The sequence below is a fragment of the Palaemon carinicauda genome, chromosome 27, assembly GCF_036898095.1.
Source record: "Palaemon carinicauda isolate YSFRI2023 chromosome 27, ASM3689809v2, whole genome shotgun sequence".
Lineage (NCBI taxonomy): Eukaryota > Metazoa > Arthropoda > Malacostraca > Decapoda > Palaemonidae > Palaemon > Palaemon carinicauda.
The window spans coordinates 90,734,082-90,758,484 of record NC_090751.1 but is presented as its reverse complement, the minus strand read 5'-3'; the positions used below and the strand labels follow the sequence as shown (position 1 = coordinate 90,758,484).

The window sequence follows — 24,403 nt, the reverse complement described above, 5'->3', positions numbered from 1 at the left end:
CTATTCTGCCGATTAGTCCGTTGAGCCTAGCCGTTTATCTCATCGAGATCCTGGCTTTCAGCCAACCTAACGTTCCTTTGTGCGTCCTGTTGACGTTGGCGTAGCTAAGTCACGTCAGTCAGGTTGTTTAGAACCACACTCGATGCGGTCTCGTGTGGATTTTCAGCCACATTTGGATGTAGGCCACTTGCTGATGCTCCTGTTGACGTTCAGGACGTTCACTAACAATCGGAGTTGACTTGTTTTGACGCTGTGCGTCAACCTCCGCATTCTAGAGTTGTTTTGACTGCTCTATCTAGGCGGTCAAAGCAGTCTCGAGTGGACGCTGTGCGTCCTCACGCACCTGTTGTTGTTGACAGTTCACAGACTGTCAAGCAGTTACATGACGTTGCGTCCTGGTCTCTCGCACCTGTTGTTGTTGACAGTTCACAGACTGTCAAGCAGTTACATGACGTTGCGTCCTGGTCCGCTACTAATGCACCAGTGCGTGTGGACTCTGCTTGTAAAGCATTGCCGCCACGGTAGGTCTCTCCCTTGCTTGAGACTCGGCTATTATCGGACAAGGTTCCTTTAGATGAGGAAGTTGCTGTTCCACCTCCTACTGATATTCCCTTGAGGACTCTGTCAGACGGAGAGGAGCCTAAAGCTGCTTAGCCCTCTATGGACTTTAAATAAATCATGCTGATTTTTAAGGATCTTTGTCCGGATCTTTTTGTAACTGCTGCTCCTCGTTCGCCTAAACGTCAGAGCTTACACTAGGCCTAGCTACTTCGAAGCCGTTGTTTTATAAGCTAGTGCTCTCTCGCTCTCCTAGAGAGCTTTACGTTTGCTAGGCGACTGGTTTTTCACCAGGAGGAGTTTGGGGGATACAGCCTTTGCTTTCCCTTCTTTTAAACTGGCTTTTAGAGCGAGAGTCTGATATGACACGAGAGAAGTTCTCGGCTTGGGAGTTCCTGCCTCTGCCCAGATAGACTTCTCAAATCTCGTAGACTCTCCCTGGCGCCTGGCCAGGAGACGCTCCAAGATTTTACAGGTCAACTTCACAGCTGTTTTCGAGCCTTTGAAGTTTTGCTGTACAATTATGTCATGCATAAACAAGGCTTTCAGGGATGGCTCCAATGATCTGACAGCCACGTTCTCTGCAGGGACAAGTCCCTCAGGGATGGCTCCATGATTTGGCAGCCATGTTCACTGCAGGAGTACGTAAGAGGCAAGTGCGCTCAATGTGTTCATTGTCAAGACAAACTTCGCGATGAAGTCTACCAGGCTGTCTTGACAGCATTTATGGAAGGCGACTGGATGGTCTCTCTCGACCTTCAGGAGGCATACTTCCACATTCCTATACACCCGGATTCCCAACCGTTTCTGAGGTTTGTTGACAGGAATGTGGGGTACCAGTTTCGAGCTATCGGAGATCAGAGCCTCCCTGTACTTGGATGACTGGCTTCTCAGAGCCTCTTCCAGTCATCGCTGTCTGAAGGATCTCAATTGGACTCTATATCTGGCCAAGGAATTGGGACTCCTAGTCAATTTGGAAAAGTCACAGCTGGTCCCATCTCAAACTATTCTGTATTTAGGGATGGAGATTCACAGTCAAGTTTTTCGGGCTTTTCCGTCGGCCCCCAGAATAGATCAAGCCCTGCTCTCCATCCAGAAGATGCTGAAGAAAGAACGCTGCTCAGTCAGGCTGTGGATGAGTCTGGTAGGGACGCTGTCATCCCTGGAGCAATTTGTCTCGCTAGGAAGGCTACACCTCTGTCCTCTTCAATTCCATCTGGCTTTTCACTGGAAAAAGGACAAGACGCTAGAGGCGGTATCGATCCCGATTTCCGAAAAGATAAAGTCTTGTCTGACTTGGTGGAAGGACAATATCAGCCTACGAGAGGGTCTTCCCCTGGCAGTTCAGATACCCAACCACGTTCTCTTCTCGGACGCATCGGACTTGGGCTGGGGCGCGACGCTGGACGGTCGGGAATGCTCAGGTCTGTGGAACTCGAGTCAGAGGAGCATGCATATCAACAGCAAGGAGCTTTTGGCGGTTCATCTGGCCTTGATAAGCTTCGAGAATCTCCTTCGAGGCAAGGTGGTGGAGGTAAACTCGGACAACACCACGGCCTTGGTGTACATTTCCAAACAGGGAGGTACCCACTCACTGACTTTGTACGAGATCGCAAGGGACCTGCTCATCTGGTCAAAAGATCGAGGCATCTCCCTAGTAACGAGGTTCATCCAGGGCGACTTGAACGTCCTAGCAGATTGTCTCAGTCGGAAAGGTCAAGTAATTCCAATCGAATGGACCCTCCACAAGGATGTGTGCAAGAGACTTTGGGCGACTTGGGGTCAACCCACCATAGATCTCTTTGCAACCTCGCTGACCAAGAGGCTTCCAATCTATTGCTCTCCAGTCCCGGACCCAGCAGCAATACATATAGATGCCTTCCTCCTAGATTGGTCACATCTAGATCTTTACGCATTCCCACCATTCTAGATTGTCAACAAGGTACTGCAGAAATTCGCCTCTCACGAAGGGACAAGGTTGACGTTAGTTGCTTCCCTCTGGCCCGCGAGAGAATGGTTCACCGAGGTACTTCGATGGCTAGTAGACGTTCCCAGAAGTCTTCCTCTAAGAGTAGACCTTCTACGTCAACCACACGTAAAGAAGGTACACCATAGCCTCCACGCTCTTCGTCTGACTGCCTTCAGACTATCGAAAGACTCTCGAGAGCTAGAGGCTTTTCGAAGGAGGCAGCCAGTGCGATTGCTAGAGCAAGGAGAGCGTCTACCATTAGAGTCTACCAATCGAAGTGGGAAGTCTTCTGAGACTGGTGCAAGTCAGTTTCCGTATCCTCGACCAGTACCTCTGTAGCCCAAATAGCTGATTTTCTCTTATACCTGAGAAAAGTACGATCCCTTTCAGCTCCTACTATCAAGGGCTACAGAAGCATGTTGACCTCGGTCTTCCGGCATAGAGGCTTAGATCTTTCCAACAATAAAGATCTGCAAGACCTCCTTAAGTCTTTCGAGACCTCTAAGGAGCGTCGTTTGGCTACTCCTGGGTGGAATTTAGACGTGGTCCTAAGATTCCTCATGTCAGACAGGTTTGAGCCTTTGCAGTCAGCCTCCCTGAAAGATCTCACTCTTAAAACTCTTTTCCTGGTATGCTTAGCCTCGGCTAAAAGAGTCAGTGAGCTTCATGCCTTCAGCAAGAACATGGGGTTTTCGTCAGAAAAAGCTACTTGTTCTCTGCAACTTGGTTTCCTAGCCAAAATGAGCTACCTTCTCGTCCTTGGCCTAAATCTTTCGATATTCCTAGATTATCGGAGATCGTAGGCAATGAACTAGAAAGAGTCTTATGCCCTGTTAGAGCTCTTAAGTTCTACTTAGCTCGTACTAAACCTTTATGAGGCCAATCTGAAGCGTTATGGTGTTCGGTTAAGAAACCATCCTTGCCTATGTCAAAGAATGCTTTGTCATGTTTTATCAGATTGTTAATACGAGAAGCTCATTCACACTTGAGTGAGGAAGACCGATCTTTGCTTAAGGTTAAGACGCACGAGGTTAGAGCTGTAGCAACTTCCGTGGCCTTTAAGCAAAATAGATCTCTGCAAAGTATCATGGACGCAACCTATTGGAGAAGCAAGTCAGTGTTCGCGTCATGTTACTTAAAAGATGTCCAGTCTCTTTACGAGAACTGCTACACACTGGGACCATTCGTAGCAGCGAGTGCAGTAGTGGGTGAGGGCTCAACCACTACAATTCCCTAATTCCATATCCTTTTAATCTGTCTCTTGAAATGTTTTAATGTTTTTATGGGTTGTCCGGAAGGCTAAGAAGCCTTTCGCATCCTAGTTGATTTGGCGGGTGGTCAAAGTCATTTCTTGAGAGCGCCCAGATTAGGGGTTTGATGAGGTCCTGTTGTATGGGTTGCAGCCCTTGATACTTCAGCTCCTGGGGGTCTGTCAGCATCCTAAGAGGATCGCGGGGCTCCGTAAGGAAGACGTACTTACAAGGCAGAGTAATCGTCTAAGTCGACTTCCTTACCAGGTACCTATTTATTTTGGTTTTGTTATATTGATAACTGTCAAAATGAAATAAAAAACTCTTAGCTTATACGATGTAAACATATTTAACTGGTCTCTACCCACCACCCTGGGTGTGAATCAGCTATTATATATTCACCGGCTAAGTTAAATATTTAAAAATGATATTTTAATTATAAAATAAATTTTTGAATATACTTACCCGGTGAATATATAAATTAAACGACCCTCCCTTCCTTCCCAATAGAGACGCAATGGGATGAGAAGAAATTGAGTCTTTGTTTACATCGAGAGAGTGGTATCTGGCCGACAGTTGGCGCTGGTGGGCACACCCGCAACCTGTATAGCGATCGCTGGCGAGTTTTTACTGTTTTTTTGTCTGTCGAGCAACAGAGTTGCAGCTATTATATATTCACCGGGTAAGTATATTCAAAAATTTATTTTATAATTAAAATATCATTTTTGCCGCGTTCTTGCATGGCACAGAGTGCACTCACTCTTCATGATCATTCAGACACCTCTCGTCCTTGGAGAAGCTTGTTTCACACAAATGTTTCCACCAGAAGTCTGTTCAGTGGTGTTTGAAAAGACAATGGACAGCAGCCACCAACCCCCCTCATTTCCCGGTCCTAGTGAGCCAAGAGATTCGGGTTGATCCAACCAGGTGGTTAAATGAGAGAACTTTATCAATGGAACTCCTTTAGAATGTCCTCCTCAACAATTGGTGATCTTCACAGATGCATCAAAGGAGGGATGTGGAGCACACCCAAGGAATCAGTTTGCCTCGGGGTGATGGTCCAGGTAAGAGAAGAGCCTGCACATCAACTTGTTAGAATTGAAGGTAGCACTCCTGGTGCTACAACCATTCCAACAGAGTCTGAGAGGCCATTCGGTAGTGTTGATGAGAGATTTAGCAAAGGAGTCTCACTCTTGGATACTAAAACAGTGCAGTGGAGTTGTCAGGAAGGTTCATCCAGGGAAAAGGAATGTAATTGTCGACAAGCTCAGTCACCAGGAACAAGTAGTAGGAGTCAAGTGGTCCCTTTATTCTTTAGTGCCAAAGAGTTTTCTCAGTTTGTGGGGTTCCCCATCAATAGACATGTTCGCCACGAGGTTCAGGAAACTAATAATGTTCTTTTTGCCAGTCCTGGACCATCTAACAGGTTTGAGGATGCATTCCAGCATCCGTGGAACAACCTCAACACCTTTGGCTCCTACCTATTGATGCTCCTGATTGAGGTACCAAGAGTGCTACCCCTTTGGCCCAATCTTCTTTGTCAACCACACCTGCAGATGTACACAATTCTCTGACATCCCTGTCACTTCATGGGTGGAAACTCTTCAGTATGTCCTCAGAGCGAAAGTTTTTTCGCAAGGCGATGTCTGGATATCTCCGGAAATCCTCGTTAGCAGTGTTTCAGGCAAAGTGGGGAATCTGATATAATTGTTGCCCTAGAAGGAGTACCTCTCCAGTCATAGCCTTTGTTCAATTAATGGCAGCCTTTCTCGTCTACCTCCATCAAAAGAAGCGCCTCTCAGTCTCAGTGGTGAAAGGTTATTACTCAGCCTTAAGCCAAATCTTTAAACTTAGGGTTTTGACCTATTATCATCCATGGAACTGTCAGTGCTGATGCGGAGCTTTGAGCAATCATGCCTACCAAAAGAACTGAAACCGCTGGTGTTACCAGAGTTCTAAGGTCCCTTAAGAGGGCTCTGTATGAACCGTTATGGCAAGTGTCAGATGAAGATCTAAATACCAAGGCAGTGTTCTTGCTTGCCTTGGCCTCGACGTAGCGAGTTGGTGAGATACAAGGCATTTTTTATATTGTTAGTAATTCTGAGGGGTAGAGAACTGTCTCATTCACCTTTGTTCTGAATATTATTGCTAAAACCCAGAATCTTGCCTTGGAGGATCCAAGCTTTGGGACCTTCTCCATCTCCTCCCTTAGGGATGTGACTGATAATCTGGAGAATTTGCTTCTTTGCTGTAAGGGCACCAAGACACTATCTGAAGAGAACTCAAGTATTCAGAGCATTCAAAACCTATTTGTTCCGTAACCGAAATACAAACCAAGCTATTTACATTGGGTTTACCTTTTAACGTAGCTGAAATGACGAGCCATTAGAATTTAACGAGGGTATACTACCCCCGCGCTAGTTAGCAGGGGGTTAGGGGAGTGGTAGCTAGCTACCCCTCCCCCCCTCACACACAGGTGAATGCTCCATTTTCACTGTTGGCTCGGACATGGACAGACGTCTCTGTCTTTGTCCTCGCATGGCAGCCATTGTTGTTTTGTCTTTACTTAATCACTTACTTTTCTTTTTCTCAATATATATGTAAACATTTTCTCATGTTTATGTATATATTTGAGTATAGAAATTAGTAAGTTTCCTTTTCAGAGTTTATGCTTGTGTGTGTAGTGTACGATATCTCCGTGGAGCCCTCGGCAGTTTAGGCCACCATGGTATAATTTTATGGGTCGCGATCGAGTTTGACTTCGGTCTTTCTCTCTCTCTCTCTCTTGAGGTCGTTCACCCTTTTACTACGTTACTACGCCTTTTGTAGCTTCCTTCCCGTGTGGGGGGGTTGCTACGCCGTACGTTTTGTCTCAATTAGTTTATGAATCTAATTGTATTTGTTGATTTTTCAGCTTTGTAGAACGATTCCTTTCGGGGTTTTCGTTCTTTCTTTAGTGTTCATTCATTTTTAAATTACATAATTACATAGTTACATAATTATAATTGTTATAATTCTGTTTTGGTTACAGCTCTCCTTGCGTGAGTGTAAGTGGTTGTGAGGGCACGTGCCTGTTGTGTAATTCATGTGTTCCTTTCCCTCGGGATTCCTCTTCGGAGCCTTCCCGGGGGAATGAATGTGTACTAATGATTTTTGTTTTATTTTTTTACAGTTACCGATCTAGTTCGTTTCTGTAATATGGCAACGGTGTGAGCTGTCTTGTTGAGGCCTGGGGATTCGGCTGTTGCTGCCTCCCCTATGGATTTTCGTCAGGGGCGTGTCTCTTTCTTCTGGAAGTACTCCCGTGACGATTGACAGCTCTCCAGTTCATTTTAGAACTCTCAGGAGGCTCGCCTCCTTGGGTGGGTAACTTTCCTTCCGAGGGAAGTTTTTCCTGTCCAGGCTTGAGTTTTTCCCCTTTTGGGGGGCTCTTCTCTTGCCTTTTTTTAGTGCGACTATGCTCTTGGTGCTGAGCGGTCGCACCTGCAGTTTCGCTCAAGGGGCTGGGCAACTGCAGGAGCCCCTCTTCGGAGGATTGCTCCTTTTAGGTCACTGGCTGACCAGTTTCTTCTATGAAGTGTTTCTCTTTCGTTCGCGAGAGAGTACACTCATAGAGACTCCTCTTCGGAGGATTCTTCTGCTGTTGTTGCTGTTGGCCTCCTTCGCCGTAAGGCTCACCGTCCGCCTCGTCGTAAGGGCCTCCCATCTCCCTCTCCCTATTAGGGTGCTAAGAGGCGCCTTTTTGAATCTCCGTATGCAGCCTACAACTCCTTCTTCTTGATCTTCCGCTCCTGGTGCAGATGGACAGCAGTCTGACCTCGTCTTCCGACGGGCAACGGTCTTCCCGACGGACAACGGTCTTCCCGACGGACAACGGTCTTCCGACGGACATCAGTCTCCCGGCGGACAGACAACGGTCTCCCGACGTACATCAGTCTCCCGACGGACATCAGTCTCCCGACGGACAACGATCCCTTCGGGGTAAAGGGTTGCCTCCCACGGGGGTTCTTCCCTTGTGTGTCAGGGTTCCCCTGCGCGCCCTTCTGCTGTGTTCTCTCCTGCTCAGTGTTAGCGCTCAGGCGCTCTCCTGCTCATCAGCGCTCTCCTGATCGCCAGCGCTCTCCTGTTCGCCAGCGCTCTCCTGTTCGCCAGCGCTCTCCTGTTCTTCAGCGCTCTAATGTTGATCATCTCTGCTGTTCCTGTTGGTTCCAGTTACGCGCACTGTGCGCCCACGTTCGCCCTCGCGATCTAGAACTTCGGTTCAGGTCTTGGACAAGGACTCTTCTTTTACGCACAGGCTTCCACGCGTTGCCTTCTGCTCGCCAGCGATCTCCTACGCGTCAACGATCGCCATCGATCTGCCACGCGTGTCAGTTCCCCTGGACACCATCAGTAGCGATCTAGCGCTCGCCTGCTGTGGACCACGATCTCCGGTAGCTGAATCTTGCCGTAGATCTTCCTCCTGCTCGCCAGCGCTCACCTTTACTTCTGTCCTTCTATGCGCCAGCTTTCTTCAATCGCCAGCGCACATCTGCTCGCCCTTTTTTGCCACGCACCAATGGGCGCCAACGGTTTTCTGACCGTCTAGGATCGCCTGATTAACAGCTTGCTTCAGCGCTCACCTTCCTGATGCACCGGCGCGCTAACCATCACTAGTCTCTCTCGCATTGGCAATCGCCTACGCGCCCGCGCGATTCTTCACTTGCGCGCCAGCGTTTTGTTAACGCACCACCGCTCGCCGACGCGCCTTCACTCTCCTACGGGCTATCGCTCGCCAGAACGCGCCATCGCTCGTCAACACGCCATCGCCCGCGTACGCGTCATCGGTCTCCCGACCGCCTGTGCTCACCCACGCATCCACACGCCCGCGTGCCCGCACACCCACGCTCATGCGCGACCGCGCACATGCTCTCCAATGTTCGCCCGCGCGCGAACCAACGGTATTCCATCGCGCGGACAGACCGTGTTCCGTCGCGCGAACCGACGGTGTTCCGTCCCGCGGACCGACGGTGTTCCGTCCCGCGGACCGACGGTGTTCCGTCCCGCGGACCGACGGTGTTCCGTCGCGCGAACCTTTCCTACCACGCTCGCCCTCCTTCTGCGCTCCTTCGCTCACCTTCGTTTGCGTTCCTGCGTGCCCGCGCATGGCGCTTCCACGTTCGCCGTGCAAACCATTGATTTACCATCGCGCGAGCGCCAGGGCGATTGTGACCGCGATTCCCGTTGGGGTTTCGCAGCATGGCCAGCCTGGCGAGTCTTCTGGAGCGTATTTCCAGAACACGGCCTCACCCCGTAATCGCAGAGCATGGCACATGCAAGAGCAGGAAGAATCTTCAGGGAGGTCTGAGCAACATTCTTCTTTCCAGAACCTGGGTTAGCCCTTCCCCGTCAATCCCTGGAAGGGTTTTGCCAGGGGGCTTTCCGTTCGAGATTTCTCCATCGGCCAAGGGGTGAATGGTTTACCCCTTCCTCTTCTCCATCTCTTAAAAGGGGCTTACCAGGTCTTTTCCCTCCTCGGTTGTGACCCGAGGTTTTGTTCAAGGAAGCTACAGGAAGGTCATGGGTACTTTCCTCCTCTCGGGCTCAAGCACCTTGGCGTTTCGTCGTCAAGTTTCGAACTTGCGGGCAAGCTCGATGTTGGACCATCTGGACGCAATGACCGAGGGCTTCCTTTTGGGTGTCTCATCCGTGGATGTCGACAACCTCAGACACCCTTCCATCCTTGAGAAGAGTTTGTTTGTGCCCAAGGACAGAGACATAGACAGCGGTTGTGCGGAGGAAGTCGACTTCCGTTTTCACTCCTCCAAGGCGCTTTCTTCCAGACCCTGCAGGGCTCCAGCGCCTCTTTCTTTCAGCAGCGTCGGCCTAAGTTATCGGACCGACTACGATTTCTGAGACAAGGTGTCCAATAGCAGTTCCCTCCTGTCAGGAACAGGTAGCACGGGAGGCTCTCCCGGGGGGGCATAGTCCTAGAGGGAGTGGCAGAGTTCGCGAACTCTAGGATTGGCACCCCCCCCCTTGCAGGTTTCACGCTGGGAGAATGCCTAAGGTTACTCATCCGGATGACAGCTTCCCGATGCCCATTCCTGCACGATCTCTGTGATCAGCCAAGGATATCGCGCCTGCCGTCTCTGTCAGCGAATTCCGTGTCTCTGAACCTCTATGCCATAGGGTCGGCAAGAGTTTGCCCATTTGGGCAGAATGATCCATGCCTTAGGAGAAGGTCCTCCATAGGATCGTCGACGGGTTCACCCCCCGGCCTCTTCAGTCGATCCTTTCTTGTAAGGAAGTATCTGAGACGGGAGTTCCGTAGTCGACTTCTCAGCTCTGATCAAGTTTGTCGAACAAACTTCGTCCAGCGTGGAACAGCAGAATCGATCAGACTGGTAACGAGGCGACAGGACTCCTTAGGCCCTGGATCGGAAGGACGGGTACTTTCAGTTTCCATTCCATCCATCTTCCAGGAAGCTCGTGGAATTCAGCCTAGACTACAGGTATTCCTGCTTAAGATGCAGTGTGGCGATCCCGCCGTGGCATCGCAGGTTTTTCCCCAGAGAACTCTCCCTGCTTTCCTCATGGCCGCTCAGGTGCAGGCTTCCGCCTCCTTCGCCTTTTGGAGGTCTGGTCAACTCCGGTAGGCTCGGGTTCGACCTTCTTCAGTGCCGGGACAAGCTTCCGTATGCTTACCATGAGTGGGGGTTCATGGTATTTTGCTAGGAGCCTTCTCTTCTTCTGCCTCAACATCTGAGTATCTAGCCATGATATTGATTCATCGGCCTTACCACGTTGGAAACCCCGCTTCTCGTCCGTCCAGCGAGGTTAAGCTACGTCGGGTCTGGTCGGTACTTGGATGGGTGACCGCCTGGGGACGCCAGATTCTGTTGCCGCCTCCTCCGAGCCTTCCCTTCAGTTGACTGTGGCAAGGTTGAGGAGAGTCGCAGTACCTGTTCTCAGTCAAGCAGAGTTTTCAGCTCTACCTTGGAATGTTTCCTAGTTCTCTTTTCCTCATTGACCCGTCTAAAGTTCCGAACGGTCGCCTCAGGATAAGTTCCCTGTGGGGCGGCCCAAGTTCCGGTGGTTTCAAAGCAACGATTAACCGGACTTTCTGGCCCCTATGGGACCAGCGGAACGATTAGACCTGCAATGGGTGTTGACCTATGGAACCTCTTGATGGGAGTGGATATTCTCGTCCTTTCCCTACATATTTGATGCTGTTCTCGGACTCGTCAAAGAAAATGGGGGGGGGGGGCATGTTCCGGTCCAGGCCTATGGTCAGGACCTGAAGGATACCTCTCCATCATTCAGGCAGGCTTAGGGGCCGTAGTCTTGCCCCTCTACAGATCCTACAGCTCCTGACGAGTCGCTCCGTGCGCGTCGACTTCATGGTACTGGCGTGTTCTAACCAGCAGGGGACGCATTTTCATACCTTCGCATCTTGTAGTAGAGATACTGAGATGATTTGAGATCCTCTCAATACCACCATCGGCTCTCTCATTCCGGGCAGAGGAATGTTCTCTCCGACTATCCGAGCAGAGCCTCGTAGAGAGAGTGTACCTGGGGGTCTTTGGCCTTGAGTAACCAGCAAGTCCTGGCCTGGGGGACCTGATCGCGACAGCTTGGAACCTCAAGCTTCCGCTGTTCTTCCCCCCAGTCTCAGACCCCGAGACTCTGGCAAGATGCATTCCGGTGATGGCGGGACAACATCGACGCCTGCGTCTTCCCTCCTTTGTTGTCTGTTGAGAATGGGTCTCAACAAGACCAGGTTGTCTGTCAACCTTTCAATGGCCCTGAGAGCTCCACTGGGACTATACGCAGAACGGTTTCCAGACCCTCTTGCTTCCCCTGACGGAACTCCCGGGAGAGCTTCTCCCACGGCACAGGCTACTCGAACAACCACACTGCAACATCTTTCACGAGCCGGGGCGTCGCTTCGGCTTCATGCCTGGAGACACTACGCCTCCTCCTCAAGAAGAGACAACCCGCTACAGTTGCGGGACGGAGGTCGCGTCATCTGCGATAGTCATCCGCAGAGGTCTTCCAGGCGAAGTGGAGAGTCTTCGGTGGTTGGTGTCGTGGGAGATATACCTCTTCCCTTGAGGCCTCTTCTCCAGCAATAACGAACTTATTGCCTTTCGGCGAGGGGAAACTCCTTTCCGCTCTCGGCAATGAAGCCGGTCGCTCAGCCTTTCCCTGACCTTCAGGCTCAAAGGAATAACTTTTTCCTTCCCGCTGGACCTTTCCTCGCTCATGCGAAGCTGCGAACGTCCCTGCCCTAGTCGGAGTGAGACCTCCAACATGGAGCATGGCTCGGACTTTTTAGTCCCTTAAGAGATCTTCTCAAGACCCTTTACGTCAGGCCTCTGATCGTATTCCGTCTTGGGTCTCCTGCTCACTCTGGCCGTGGCCAGTGTGTAAGCAATCTTCTTGGTCTCGTACGACTCCGCCCTTTCTAAGGAATGGGGGAAGGCAACATTCAGGTTCGCTCCTGAGTTGTTGGCTAGACTCAGAATCTTGGGGTCCCGGCCTTCGGTCCAATTCCTTCAAGATTTCGAGTCACCATTCTATATCTGATGTCCCAAAACCTTCTCCTTCTTGCCAGTAAAGGAATCGAGAGGTTAGCGCTGGGAACAGCTGCAGTTTGTCCTCACGTGCAGCCGGGTTGGGAGCACAAGAAGGACACGGGGGAGAGTCACTAGTATACCTCTTCAGCTCAGACTTAAGGACATTCTTCTCGACCTGAATCCAGACCCTCCCCCGTCACGTCGCCCTACAACACGATGTCGGATACATCGCAACGTCCCTCGCCTTCGAGTAATACTACTCCGTGACGCAGGTGCTACAAGCTGGAGTCTGGAAGCGTCTAATGACCTTCGCAGCCCGCTTCCTGCAGGGCGTGACCCACAGGAGTTTTGATACGTTTTCTATCGCTCTGTGGTGGCTACACAACAGCTGGTCCAACCTCAGGCTCCTTTTTGTACAAGTAGCAGAAGGTTGAGGGCATTGTTATCAGGTTTTAGTCTGCATGAACGAAAGAAGTATGTCTGGCCCTTACTTCTTTCTTCATTTTCCCCTCTACTGGGAAGCAGCATCCTGGTCTCTGCATAGCTGACCTCGAACCTCTGCAGGTAAACCATGCTTCCTTGTGTTCCGAGTATTGAGTCAATACTGTGGCGTCCCCCATACCCTGACGAGGTGGTATTGGGAACGTCCTAACCCAGAGTACCTTCTGGAACTCCAGGTCAACTGCCTAGGACGGGTCACACTTCTTCCTTCACACACAAGCTTATGTAGGCCACACGGTTCCTTGCGGAGCAAGGAATTTGTGAGGTGCAGGGACTCCTTTTCTCGAGTGCGACTCACTCGGATTCTGAGTCCCCGGGTAAAGCCAAATCCAGTATGGCTGGGGACTTTCCACCCTTCCTAAGGGGTAAGTCACCCAATTTAAATAGCGTGGTTTGTATTTTGGTTACGGAACAAATGACAAATTCGAAGATAATTTGTATTTTTCAATATTAAACTTAGCCGGTGATCATATAGCTGTCAGCTCTGCTGCCCGACAGAAAAACCTAAGGACAAAATACGCCAGCGATCGCTATACAGGTGGGGGTGTACATCAACAGCGCCATCTGTCGAGCAGGTACAGTACTCAAGTACTCCATGTCAACACAGAACCAATTTTCTCTCTGTCGTGCCACTGGCAAGACCTACTAAAATACGCTGTTACTAACTGGATTTGTTTTCACAACTATTTGGTGAAGTACACTATTCTAGTTTTGAGCTTTCGCTATGCAGGGGTTTTATCTTCATCTCAAAACTTGAACTCGTTTTGGATAGATTTAATTATGGTGACTAAGAGAGTATGGACTCTCTTTCACTTTTAAATGGCCGACCCTTCCCTTAGACGGAAGTGTGTTTAGGTTTTTAGTAATTTTGCTTAACACGTTATAGATCTATATATTTTATATCTCTCCGCCTTTATTAGGCCTCTTCGATTAACTTTCCATTTATTATAAACATATAAAAAGAAATTTTTATGTTTTGTTTATTTGCGACCTTTCCTGATAGTAGGCGGTCCTAACTTGGAACCGAAGTTAATCAACGTTGAGCCCGTTATATCGTATTTAGCCTTTAAAGAATTTAAAACTTTTTAAATTTAATGTTTTATGAAAGAATTTCTTTGATAGTCTTCGTACTGTTTTCAAAGATGAACTAACGTTTAGTTTTTTTAGACTACGCAGTTGTTGACGTTCAGGACGTTCAACATGCGCTCTATCGTTACGATAGAGAGAGAGTGTATCACGGTTTCACTTTGCAGTAAGAGTAAATCGATTCTGACGTTTCGTTCATTCTTTCTTAACTTAAATGGTTTAAATTCTAAATTAAAGGAACTTTTTATTTGGAAAACCTTTCAGTTCTTTCCTTTAGCCATATAACATGTTTTTTTGACGATATATAATTGGGCTCTTCTCTCAGGTGCGAAATCAAGAGAGAAAGAGAGAGAGAGATAGAGACGGAGGGAGAGAGAGGAGAAAAAAAACGTTCCGTTCAAGCGGGTAACGTTGTTCTCGTGTCACTCTCCTCCCTAGTCGCTGTACGGGGAAGAAGGTAAAACGTTTCTAGGGTTTTATTCTTGTCCCCAGGCTATGTGCGGTGAGAGATTGTAAACGTAGTTTAATTGAACTAGTGTTTAGTCTCTTTCCCAGCCACTGAATTCTTTATCTTTATATGTTTTCTGTTTTTGCTAGTATTAATGAGCTGCATTATACGACTGTTTTCGCAATTACTACCTTTTAATGAAGGGTAGAATTGCGTGTTTCAGGTAGAAATCAGTAAAAGTTTCGATTTCAGTGAAATAAGTGCAAAACAGAAAATCGAAGTGATAAAGTGATATGCGCAAAGTGTTACAGTGTTGCGTCCGAGGGTTCGTCTGTTCGTGCCTGTCGTTCACCTAGTCCGGGACCTCTTGCAAGCTCCCAAGCCCAGGGGAGAAGTAATGTCGAACGACTTATGGGTTCGTCAGGCCTTGATCAACGAACAGACGTTTCCCTCCGTGGTTTCGGGCGTATCTACCCAAGATCGCCCCACCCACACAAAGACGAGAGAGCCCATTTACTTCTCGTCTGCGGAAGAGGTTTCTCGTAAGAAACCATGGACCAAGGTCTCGCAGCTTATTAAGCGCAAGTCGGTCCCTTCCGCGCAAGTCCAACGGCCCAGTTGTAGCCACTGGGTCAGTTCGGACTCGCTGCAGTCTTCCGACGACTGCTCACCTCCTAAGAGAGGCAAAGCGGTACCGCAACAGGCAGTAACACCGTCTGTTGCCGCACCTGCTACTGTAGACCCTAAGTGGTCTTTGCTACAGTCTATGCAGACACAGTTAGCATCTTTTATGCAGGAGTATCGTGCGGAGAAGGTTGACGCTGCACCCGTTAGCCTACAACCAACCAAGGTTGTGCGTACAGTAGACGCTGACGCTACCTGCTCCCGCACTCCGCCTGTGAGAGTTCCACCACCCATGCGCAGTGTACCCTGCCAGCCGCACGTTGACGTTCACAGACGCACGCTACCCTCCGTTGACGTTCGCGAGTTACCACAACAACAGGAGGGTGGAGTTAAGTTGCTTTGTTTTGACGCTGTGCGTCAACCTCCGCATTCTAGAGTTGTTTTGACTGCTCAGTATAGACAGTCAAAGCAGTCTCGAGTGAACACTGTATGTCCTCACGCTCCTGTTGTGGTTGACAGTTCAGTTGTTGACAGTTCACAGTCTATCAAGCAGTTACATGACGTTGCCTTCTGGTCTGCTACTAATGCACCAGTGCTGTATGTCCTCACGCACCTGTTGTGGTTGACAGTTCAGTTGTTGACAGTTCACAGACTGTCAAGCAGTTACATGACGTTGCCTTCTGGTCTGCTACTAATGCACCAGTGAGAGACTCACTGAGATAACCTAGCTTTTATCGGACAAGGTTCCTGTAGATGAGAAAGTGCTGTTCTCCCTCCTACTGATATTCCTTTGAGGACTCTGTCATTTGGAGAGGAGCCTTAAGCTGCTTAGCCTCCTATGGACTTTAATTAAATCATGATGATTTTTTTTAAGGATCTTCGTCCGGATCTTGTAACTGCTGCTCCTCGTTCGCCTAAACGTCAGAACTTACACTAGGCCTAGCTACTTCGAAGCCGTTGTTGTTAAGCTAGTGCTCTCTCGCTCTCCTAGAGAGCGTTACGTTGGCTAGGCGACTGGTTTTTGCACCAGGAGGAGTTTTAGGGATACAGCCTTTGATTTCCCTTCTTTTAAACTGGCTTATAGAGCGAGAGTCTGATAGGACACGAGAAAAGTTCTCGGCTTGGGAGTTCATGCCTCTGCCCAGATAGACTTCTCAATTCTGGTAGACTCGCCCTGGCGCCTAGCCAGGAGACGCTCCAAGTTGTTTACAGGTCAACTTCTCAGCTTTTGTCGAGCCTTTGAAGTTTTGCTGTACTATTATGTCACACATAACAAGGCTTCCAGGGATGGTAAATGGTTCCGCCTCAGTCGCTAACCCCGTCTGTTGCCACACCTGCTCCCGTAGACCCTTAATGGGCTTTGCTGCAAGACATGCAGTCCAAGCTTGTGTCCTTGATAGAGGACTTAAGTGCGGAGAAGAACCTTCTGGCCAACAACCTTCCAACCGGTTGGTTGTGCGCCCTGTTGCGCTGAGGTATCCTACTCGCGTCTGCCAGTTGAGGTGGTTCCTCCACCGATGCGACCCAGTGTGGGTTGCCAGTCGCACGTTGACGTTAAGCGACGCTCGGAGGTGGTTGTTGACGTTCAGTGTGTCACTAGGAAGACGTTCAACAACCAGCAGAGGTGACTTGTTGTGACGCAGTGCGTCAACCTCAGCAACCCGGTAGGGTGTTGACTGCACAACCCAGCAGTCTAGACAGTTTCGGGTTGACGCTGTACTTCCTCGCGCACCCATGGTTGTTGACAGTTCACAGACTGTGCAGCAGTGCCATGATATTGCGTCCGGCTCCGTCACGCATCCACCAGTGCGACCGGATTCAGCGAGTCAGACGTTGCCCACTCCGTTGCCGTTTCCTCATCAGTTTCGGATGAGGAACCCTCTGATGAGGACGTTGCTGAACAAGACGATCAGCCCCCAGCCCTGCTATCCATCCAGAAGATGCTGAAGAAGGAACGCTGCCCAGTCAGGCTGTGGATGAGTCTGGTAGGGACACTGTCATCCGTGGATCAATTTGTGTCACTAGGGAGACTACACCTCCGTCCTCTTCTATACCATCTATCTTTTCACTGGAAAAAGGACAAGACGCTAGAAGCGGTCTCGATCCCGGTTTCCGGAAAGTTAAAGTCTTGTCTGACTTGGTGAAAGGACTATATTAACCTTAGAGAGGGTCTTCCCCTGACTGTTCAGACTACCAACCACGTTCTCTTCTCGGACGCATCGGACGTAGGCTGGGGTGCGACATTAGACGGTAGGAAATGCTCGGGATTATGGAACTCGAGTCAAAGGACAATGCATTTCAACTGCAAGGAGCTACTGGCAGTACGTCTGACCTGGAAAAGCTTCAGGTCTCTCCTTCAAGGCAAAGTGGTGGAGATGAACTCGGACAACACCACGGCTTTGGCGTACATCTCCAAGCAAGGAGGGACCTACTCTCTGACATTGTACGAGATCGCAAGGGACCTCCTCACCTGGTCAAAAGGTCTAGACATTTCAATAGTAACGAGGTTCATCCAAGGCAACTTGAATGTCATGGCAGATTGTCTCAGTCGGAAGGGACAAATAATTCCAACAGAATGGACCCTCCACAAGGATGTATGCAAGAGACTTTGGGCCACCTGGGGCCAGCCAACCATAGATCTCTTCGCAACCTCGATGACCAAGAGGCTCCCAATATTTTGCTCACCAATCCCGGACCCAGCAGCAGTTCATATAGATGCCTTTCTACTAGATTGGTCACATCTAGATCTATATGCATTCCCTCCGTTCAAGATTGTCAACAAGGTACTGCAGAAGTTCGCCTCTCACGAAGGGACAAGGTTGACGCTAGTTGCTTCCCTCTGGCCCGCGAGAGAATGGCTCACCGAGGTACTTCGATGGCTAGTAGACGTTCCCAGAACTCTTCCCCTAAGGGTGGACCTTCTACGTCAGCCACGCGTAAAGAAGGTACACCAAGGCCTCCACGCTCTTCGTCTGACTGCCTTCAGACTATCGAAAGACTCTCGAGAGCTAGAGACTTTTCGAAGGAGGCAGCCAGAGCGATTGATAGAGCAAGGAGAACATCTACCCTTAGAGTCTACCAATCGAAGTGGGAAATCTTCCGAAACTGGTGAAAGTCAGTATCTGTATCCTCGACCAGTACCTCTGTAACTCAAATAGCTGACTTTCTCTTATATCTGAGGAAAGAACGATCTCTTTCAGCTCCCACTATCAAGGGTTACAGAAGCATGTTGGCATCAGTCTTCCGTCACAGAGGCTTAGATCTTTCCAACAATAAAGATCTACAGGACCTCCTTAAGTCTTTTGAGACCACGAAGGAGCGTCGTTTGGTTACACCTGGTTGGAATTTAGACGTGGTACTAAGATTCCTTATGTCAGACAGGTTCGAACCGCAACAATCAGCCTCCCTGAAAGATCTCACCTTAAAGACTCTTTTCCTGATATGCTTAGCCACAGCTAAAAGAGTCAGTGAGATTCATGCCTTCAGCAAGAACATCGGATTCTCATCCGAAACGGCTACATGTTCTACAACTTGGTTTTCTAGCCAAACACGAGCTGCCTTCTCGGCCTTGACCAATATCGTTCGATATTCCAAACTTATCGCATGGTTGGAAATGAACTAGAAAGAGTCTTATGTCCTGTAAGAGCTCTTGAGTTCTATTTAAAAACCTTTACGAGGCCCGTCTGAAGCTTTATGGTGTTCAGTTAAGAATCCATCTTTGCCTATGTCAAAGAATGCTTTATCCTATTTTATCAGACTGTTATTACGAGAGGCTCATTCCCATCTGAATGAGGAAGACCAAGCTTTGCTGAAGGTAAGGACACACGAAGTTAGAGCTGTCGCAACTTCAGTGGCCTTTAAACAAAATAGATCTCTGCAAAGTATAATCGACGCAACCTATTGGAAAAGCAAATCAGTGTTCGCGTCTTTTTATCTTAAGAATGTCCAGTCTCTTTACGAGAACTGCTACACTCTGGGACCATTCGTAGCAACGAGTGCAGTAGTGGGTGAGGGCTCAACCACTACAATTCCCTAATTCCATAACCTTTTTAATCTTTCTCTTGAAATGTTTTATTTATGTTTTTGGGTTGTCCGGAAGGCTAAGAAGCCTTTCGCATCCTACTTGATTTGGCGGGTGGTCAAAGTCATTTCTTGAGCAGCGCCTAGATTAGAGGTTTTGATGAGGTCCTTTAGTATGGGTTGCAACCCTTCATACTTCAGCTCCTAGGAGTCGCTCAGCATCCTATGAGGATCGCGAGGCTCAGTAAGGAAGACGTACTTAAAAAGGCAGAGTAATTGTTCAAGTCGACTTCCTTACCAGGTACTTATTGATTTTATGTTTGTTATTTTGAATAACTGCTAATATGGAATACAAAATACTTAGCTCTTAATGTAACACATAATGCTGGTCTCTACCCACCCCCCTGGGTGTGAATCAGCTATATGATCACCGGCTAAGTTTAATATTGAAAAATGTTATTTTCATTAGTAAAATAAATTTTTGAATATACTTACCCAGTGATCATAAATTAAAGGACCCTCCCTTCCTCCCCAATAGAGACCCAGTGGGCAGAGGAGAAAATTGGTTCTGTGTTGACATGGAGTACTTGAGTACCTGCTCGACAGATGGCGCTGTTGATGTACACCCCCACCTGTATAGCGATCGCTGGCGTATTTTGTCCTTAGGTTTTTCTGTCGGGCAGCAGAGCTGACAGCTATATGATCACCGGGTAAGTATATTCAAAAATTTATTTTACTAATGAAAATAACATTTTTCCTAACCATACAAACCTTAGCTATTTACATATATTTGCCCGCCAGCCCTGTCCCCCAAGACTAAGTCCTACCTCTAAGTGAAAGTGGAGCATTCACCTGTGTGTGAGAGGGGGGAGGGGTAGCTAGCTACCACTCCCCTACCCCCCCCCCCGCTAACTAGCGCGGGGGTATTACACCCTCGTTAAATTCTAATGGCTCGCCATTTCAGCTACGCTAAAAGGTAAACCCAATGTAAATAGCTAAGGTTTGTATGGTTAGGAAAAATACAAATTATCTTCAAATTTATCATTTTTGAGTGAAAAAATGTAGCAAGAAAATCTCTAAAGAACACCAATCTCCAAAAAACATCATCTCCTGGCTTTGAGAAACGATATGGAGAACGTATCCACCGTTACCCTGGAATCCTGAGGAGCCTACACAGGCACATGGTCATGAAGTTGGGTGGTGCAACACTATCCTTTCAGAAGAACCTGTCATTGGAGCAAATGTTGATGGTGGGTGTCTGAAAATGCCAGACAACTGAGGGAACACCCACAAGTTCTTTGACATGTTCTCCCTTGGACCTGTGGTAGTGGCTTAATGGATAGTGTAGCATACCTGCTGGCCTGTTGGTAACGTTATTGCGTGATTATTGCCAAACTGATGTTCAAGTTCTGATCAAACTCGTAAGTTCCTTTGGTTGCTGCAATCTCACTATCCTTGTGAGCTAAGTATGAGGGTTTGAGGTCTATCTGCTGAGTCCTCAGCAGCCATCGTCAGGCCTTCCTTGGTCCTAGCTTAGGTGGAGAGGGGCTTGGGTGCAGATCATATGCATATGTGGTCAGTCTCTAGGGCATTGTCCTGCTTGATAGGGCAGTGTCACTGTCCCTTGCATCTGATATTCATGAACAGCTTTTAGACCTCACAGGAGAATAAGCATCTTGTCTAAGATAGTGGTTGCATCAACTTTGGTAAGAGTGAGGAGGTCTTGCCTTTATCTTCTTTCCTTAACCCCTCTCTTAGGGTACCACAGTCGCTCCATTATTCACTGTAATAGACTGATGTAGGTAGCTACTATTCTATTGTGTAGATAGAAGTATGTCCCCCCCCATTATCCATGCTAGTGGGAGGATGGATACAAATGTAAACTCATTACTTTTAATAGCCATACATTTCAGGTAATGTGTCTTATAAAGATAAGTTCATCCATGACCATTTGTGTAGAACAGGAACCTATAAAATCTTATACCTCTTTGAGTCTGAGTGTTTGACATCTCAGGATTTGAAACTTGTCAGTTTGGTTATTAGGAACTTTCCCCCTCTTAAGGATGAGTCTCCAATTAAAGGACGTGTACTGGTGTGGGGAGCGGGATTCTCCACCACCCTCCAGTAATTACTGACACATCACCATGAATTTAAAAGCTGTTTCCAGTTTTGTGGAAATCATACTCCTATTAAAGGAATCAGGTTTGTGTAGTCAGTAAAATGCAAATTGCTTTTTAAAGAATTGTGATTTTTTAATTTGATGAGTAATAATTCCTTTGTCAGCAGTTGAGTTTACTGCAGTGAAGGGATTATAATGCTCCAGGTAGCAGGGAAGATATGGATCTTATTATAATTAAAGTGGAATGCAGCATTTTTTAAAATTGTTTAATTTTTAAAAGGAAGTTTTGATAGATATTAGCTTAATAGTTTATTTTTACAAATATTTTACTGTACATCAATTTCTTTGTTACTGCACATGGCCAGTCAAAAGAAATGTATGAGCGTTCGTCCCATGTCTAATAGCCCAATCCCACTTTGCTTTATCTGTAACTAGTTGATAATGTCCAACTTTACAAATAAGAAATCATGGTCATTGATAAGTTTTCATATCAAGAACTGTATAGTAATTTGTAAATAAGGTGATATTTTATTAGCATCATTGCATCAATAATTATGATATTGGTGATATTTGTGGCTATTGAAAAATTTCTCAATTGTTTTTTATTAACAGGTGGATTTGCAAAAGCACAATCTCGCCAACCACAAACGCAGCTACAGCAGCTAGTTAGAGCAGACACACAATATGTACAAAGTGAGTAGCAGTGATTATTTAATAGACTTATTTTTCATTGTAAGACTTATTTGTTCCTATACTGATACAAACCCTCATTCTTTACTGTAGTGCCATTGGGTAAATTTTGCAAAAACCAAACATACCGGTATAAATTGCCTTTTATTTACTATGAAATGTCATTATTAGTGGTATTCATATTTGTTTTTTTTTTTCCAGATCAAAAGGAAAAGGTTTTAGGTCTTTTCCCTAATGTTAAAGGAACTCTGAATAATATGTTCAATAACCTAAGTTCAAATTTGGATTCCTCTTATAGGTAAGTACGGTATTGTTTACATCTTTTAATTATACTCGAATGCTTACATTCAGTCAGTATTTCAAAGAAACAATACTAGGTATTGCTTTGGATGATAGATTTTTGTTAATATGATTAATTTTACCTAGCATTGAGATTTCATTCTTGTAAGGAGCAAAAGATTAAATTTTGTTCCGCCGCAAATATAAACCATTGTCCTTTACGTAGGAGATGATAACAGCAAAGCCGGAATACAGCTTTGAAGATTTATAATGAGGTGTAGTTAGGTGGGAGGGGGACCCCCCTGCTAACTCACTGAGTAGCCACTTTGATAGCAGCAATCCGTGGGAACATACATTCTTCCACTGGCTGAAGATTTTGGCGGTTATATGCTTTCCAGTTTATTTTTTTCAGTACTCTTGGACACTTCCCTGGTAATGATGTTAACAGCTTCTTGGGATATACTGTAGTTTTTGTAATAACCACATGTCTCCCACAACTTGACTGGCTGGTCAAAGGTGAACGCTGAACTCTCACCTGTGCCCCCCATGAGTCAGACTTTTCCGATGTCGGAAAAAACTGTATCAGGTGGAACAAGCTTCTTCCCAAAGGAATACCGTATCCTTCTTTAGATACCAATGTTGCGAGCTCCGCTGAATCAGTGTTCCCCAACTCAATTGGAATGCTGATCATCAGACGAGGTCTGCAATCAGCTCACTTTTTACCGACTTGAGCATCTTTAGCAATTGAACACGCCCATCCTTGTGGAGTCATGTTTAATGCTAACTTGTCTCTCAACGCACAGCGTGCATTCAAGGTGAACACAGGACTCTCACCTCAGAGCACGCTATCACTTGAGCCCACGCTGTCACCTGAGTATGCTAGCTCTTCGGAGAGTGTGCAAATCTCTCTACATTAAATGCTCTTGTATGTGCTCATCCTGTTAGGTGTTTAAAATACAGTAGGTGGTTTACTTCACCTCAAAGTTACGTACATCACCCGTAAGTGCTTCATAAGAGCGCAAATGTAAGTTCTCTTTAGCAAGAGACTAGCGCCTGCAAGAGCTAAATGTATGCATTTACACATGCACTTTCCAGTGCTCACACTTAATTGTGACTGGCAGGGTTATCCAGTAGACCTCTGAAGTTGTTATTGTCGACGTCCAGTTACTCATGGGGTTGATCCTCACATTTGATCCTATTATAGATCTAAATCACTCTGAGTAGTTCTCTCTTGCCGACAATTGTCTTCAATAGAATTTGGGGGATGGGAGACCAGTTGTGGACCTTCCAAATATGCTTGAGTTTGTTTGACTAATTTCATCCAAGAAGGAAATTCCAAAATCCATCCCACATTCAGGGCAGGGATACACGCCAATGACTTTAGTCTCCTGCACTACTCTGACGACTCCCATCGGGACAAACGCCTTTTGTTCAATCTTGGTGGGGGATCCTGATGAATCGGAAAAGTTGCCTTTTTGCCCAGACATACTGTATACCAATTTTTTTTTTTAAGACATCAACACCCTCAGGTAAAGATTCTTCCCACCTCGGGACAAAGCAGCATCTTCAAGAGGTAGCATTCCCTCTCCTTCAACAGCCCCATCTACCAACAAAGCTTTAGGAAAAGTGGCTGGAATGGCTTGTTTCAATGGTAGTCTCAGTCTTCAGTATTGTACCTTCAATGGTATCTGGAGAGACACTTCATATAAGACAGCAACCCTCCTTGTGCAGTAATCTGATAGGTGAGTCCCAGTCTTGATCAGCAATGAGGCCGGGCAAGACAAACCCATTGAAGGGCTTTTCCCCATGTTAATGCATGGGCCAGATATTCGATAGTTCATGGGGACGTCAAAAGAGACGGGAGATTGCACCTCCTACAACACCTAGAGTCAGTACAAGGACTGACCATGTAAATCCATGTGATTTGAAAGGGTTGAGGTGTTAAGGGTATCGGCGGGGGGAGGGTTAATTTTGAGTGGCGGTGTTGAAACTTGCACAGTTATTACCTCTAATTATAAGGAAGATTCACATAAAATTTCAGGTCAATTGAATGAAAACTTTTTTTTACGAATATTTTTCTCTTAAAAATAACATTTTTTTCATGTTTTTTAAATTAGATCTTTCTTGTTTATCACTCAATTTAAAAAAAAAAGATACCAGCAGAAAGTTCAATTCCTACCAAATAAAATGATATGATAGAAAATCTAATATATGATTTATGCTATTTTTAAACAATTTTTAGAAATGTAATAAAATAATACCATAAAATTATGTATTTCAATGTTCGTAGAAAAAAAT

General features: G+C 47.0%; 1 protein-coding gene across 1 annotated transcript in view; it reads left to right on the top strand.

Moving 5' to 3' along the window:
• Positions 1-24,403, top strand: part of LOC137621027 (ATP-dependent RNA helicase DHX30-like) — a 65,896-nt gene that overhangs the window by 7,479 nt on the left and 34,014 nt on the right. Inside the window, exons 3-4 of the mRNA XM_068351467.1 lie at positions 21,749-21,829; positions 22,028-22,124. Coding sequence (XP_068207568.1) covers positions 21,749-21,829; positions 22,028-22,124 — 178 coding nt within the window. The remainder of the gene's footprint in view (positions 1-21,748; positions 21,830-22,027; positions 22,125-24,403) is intronic.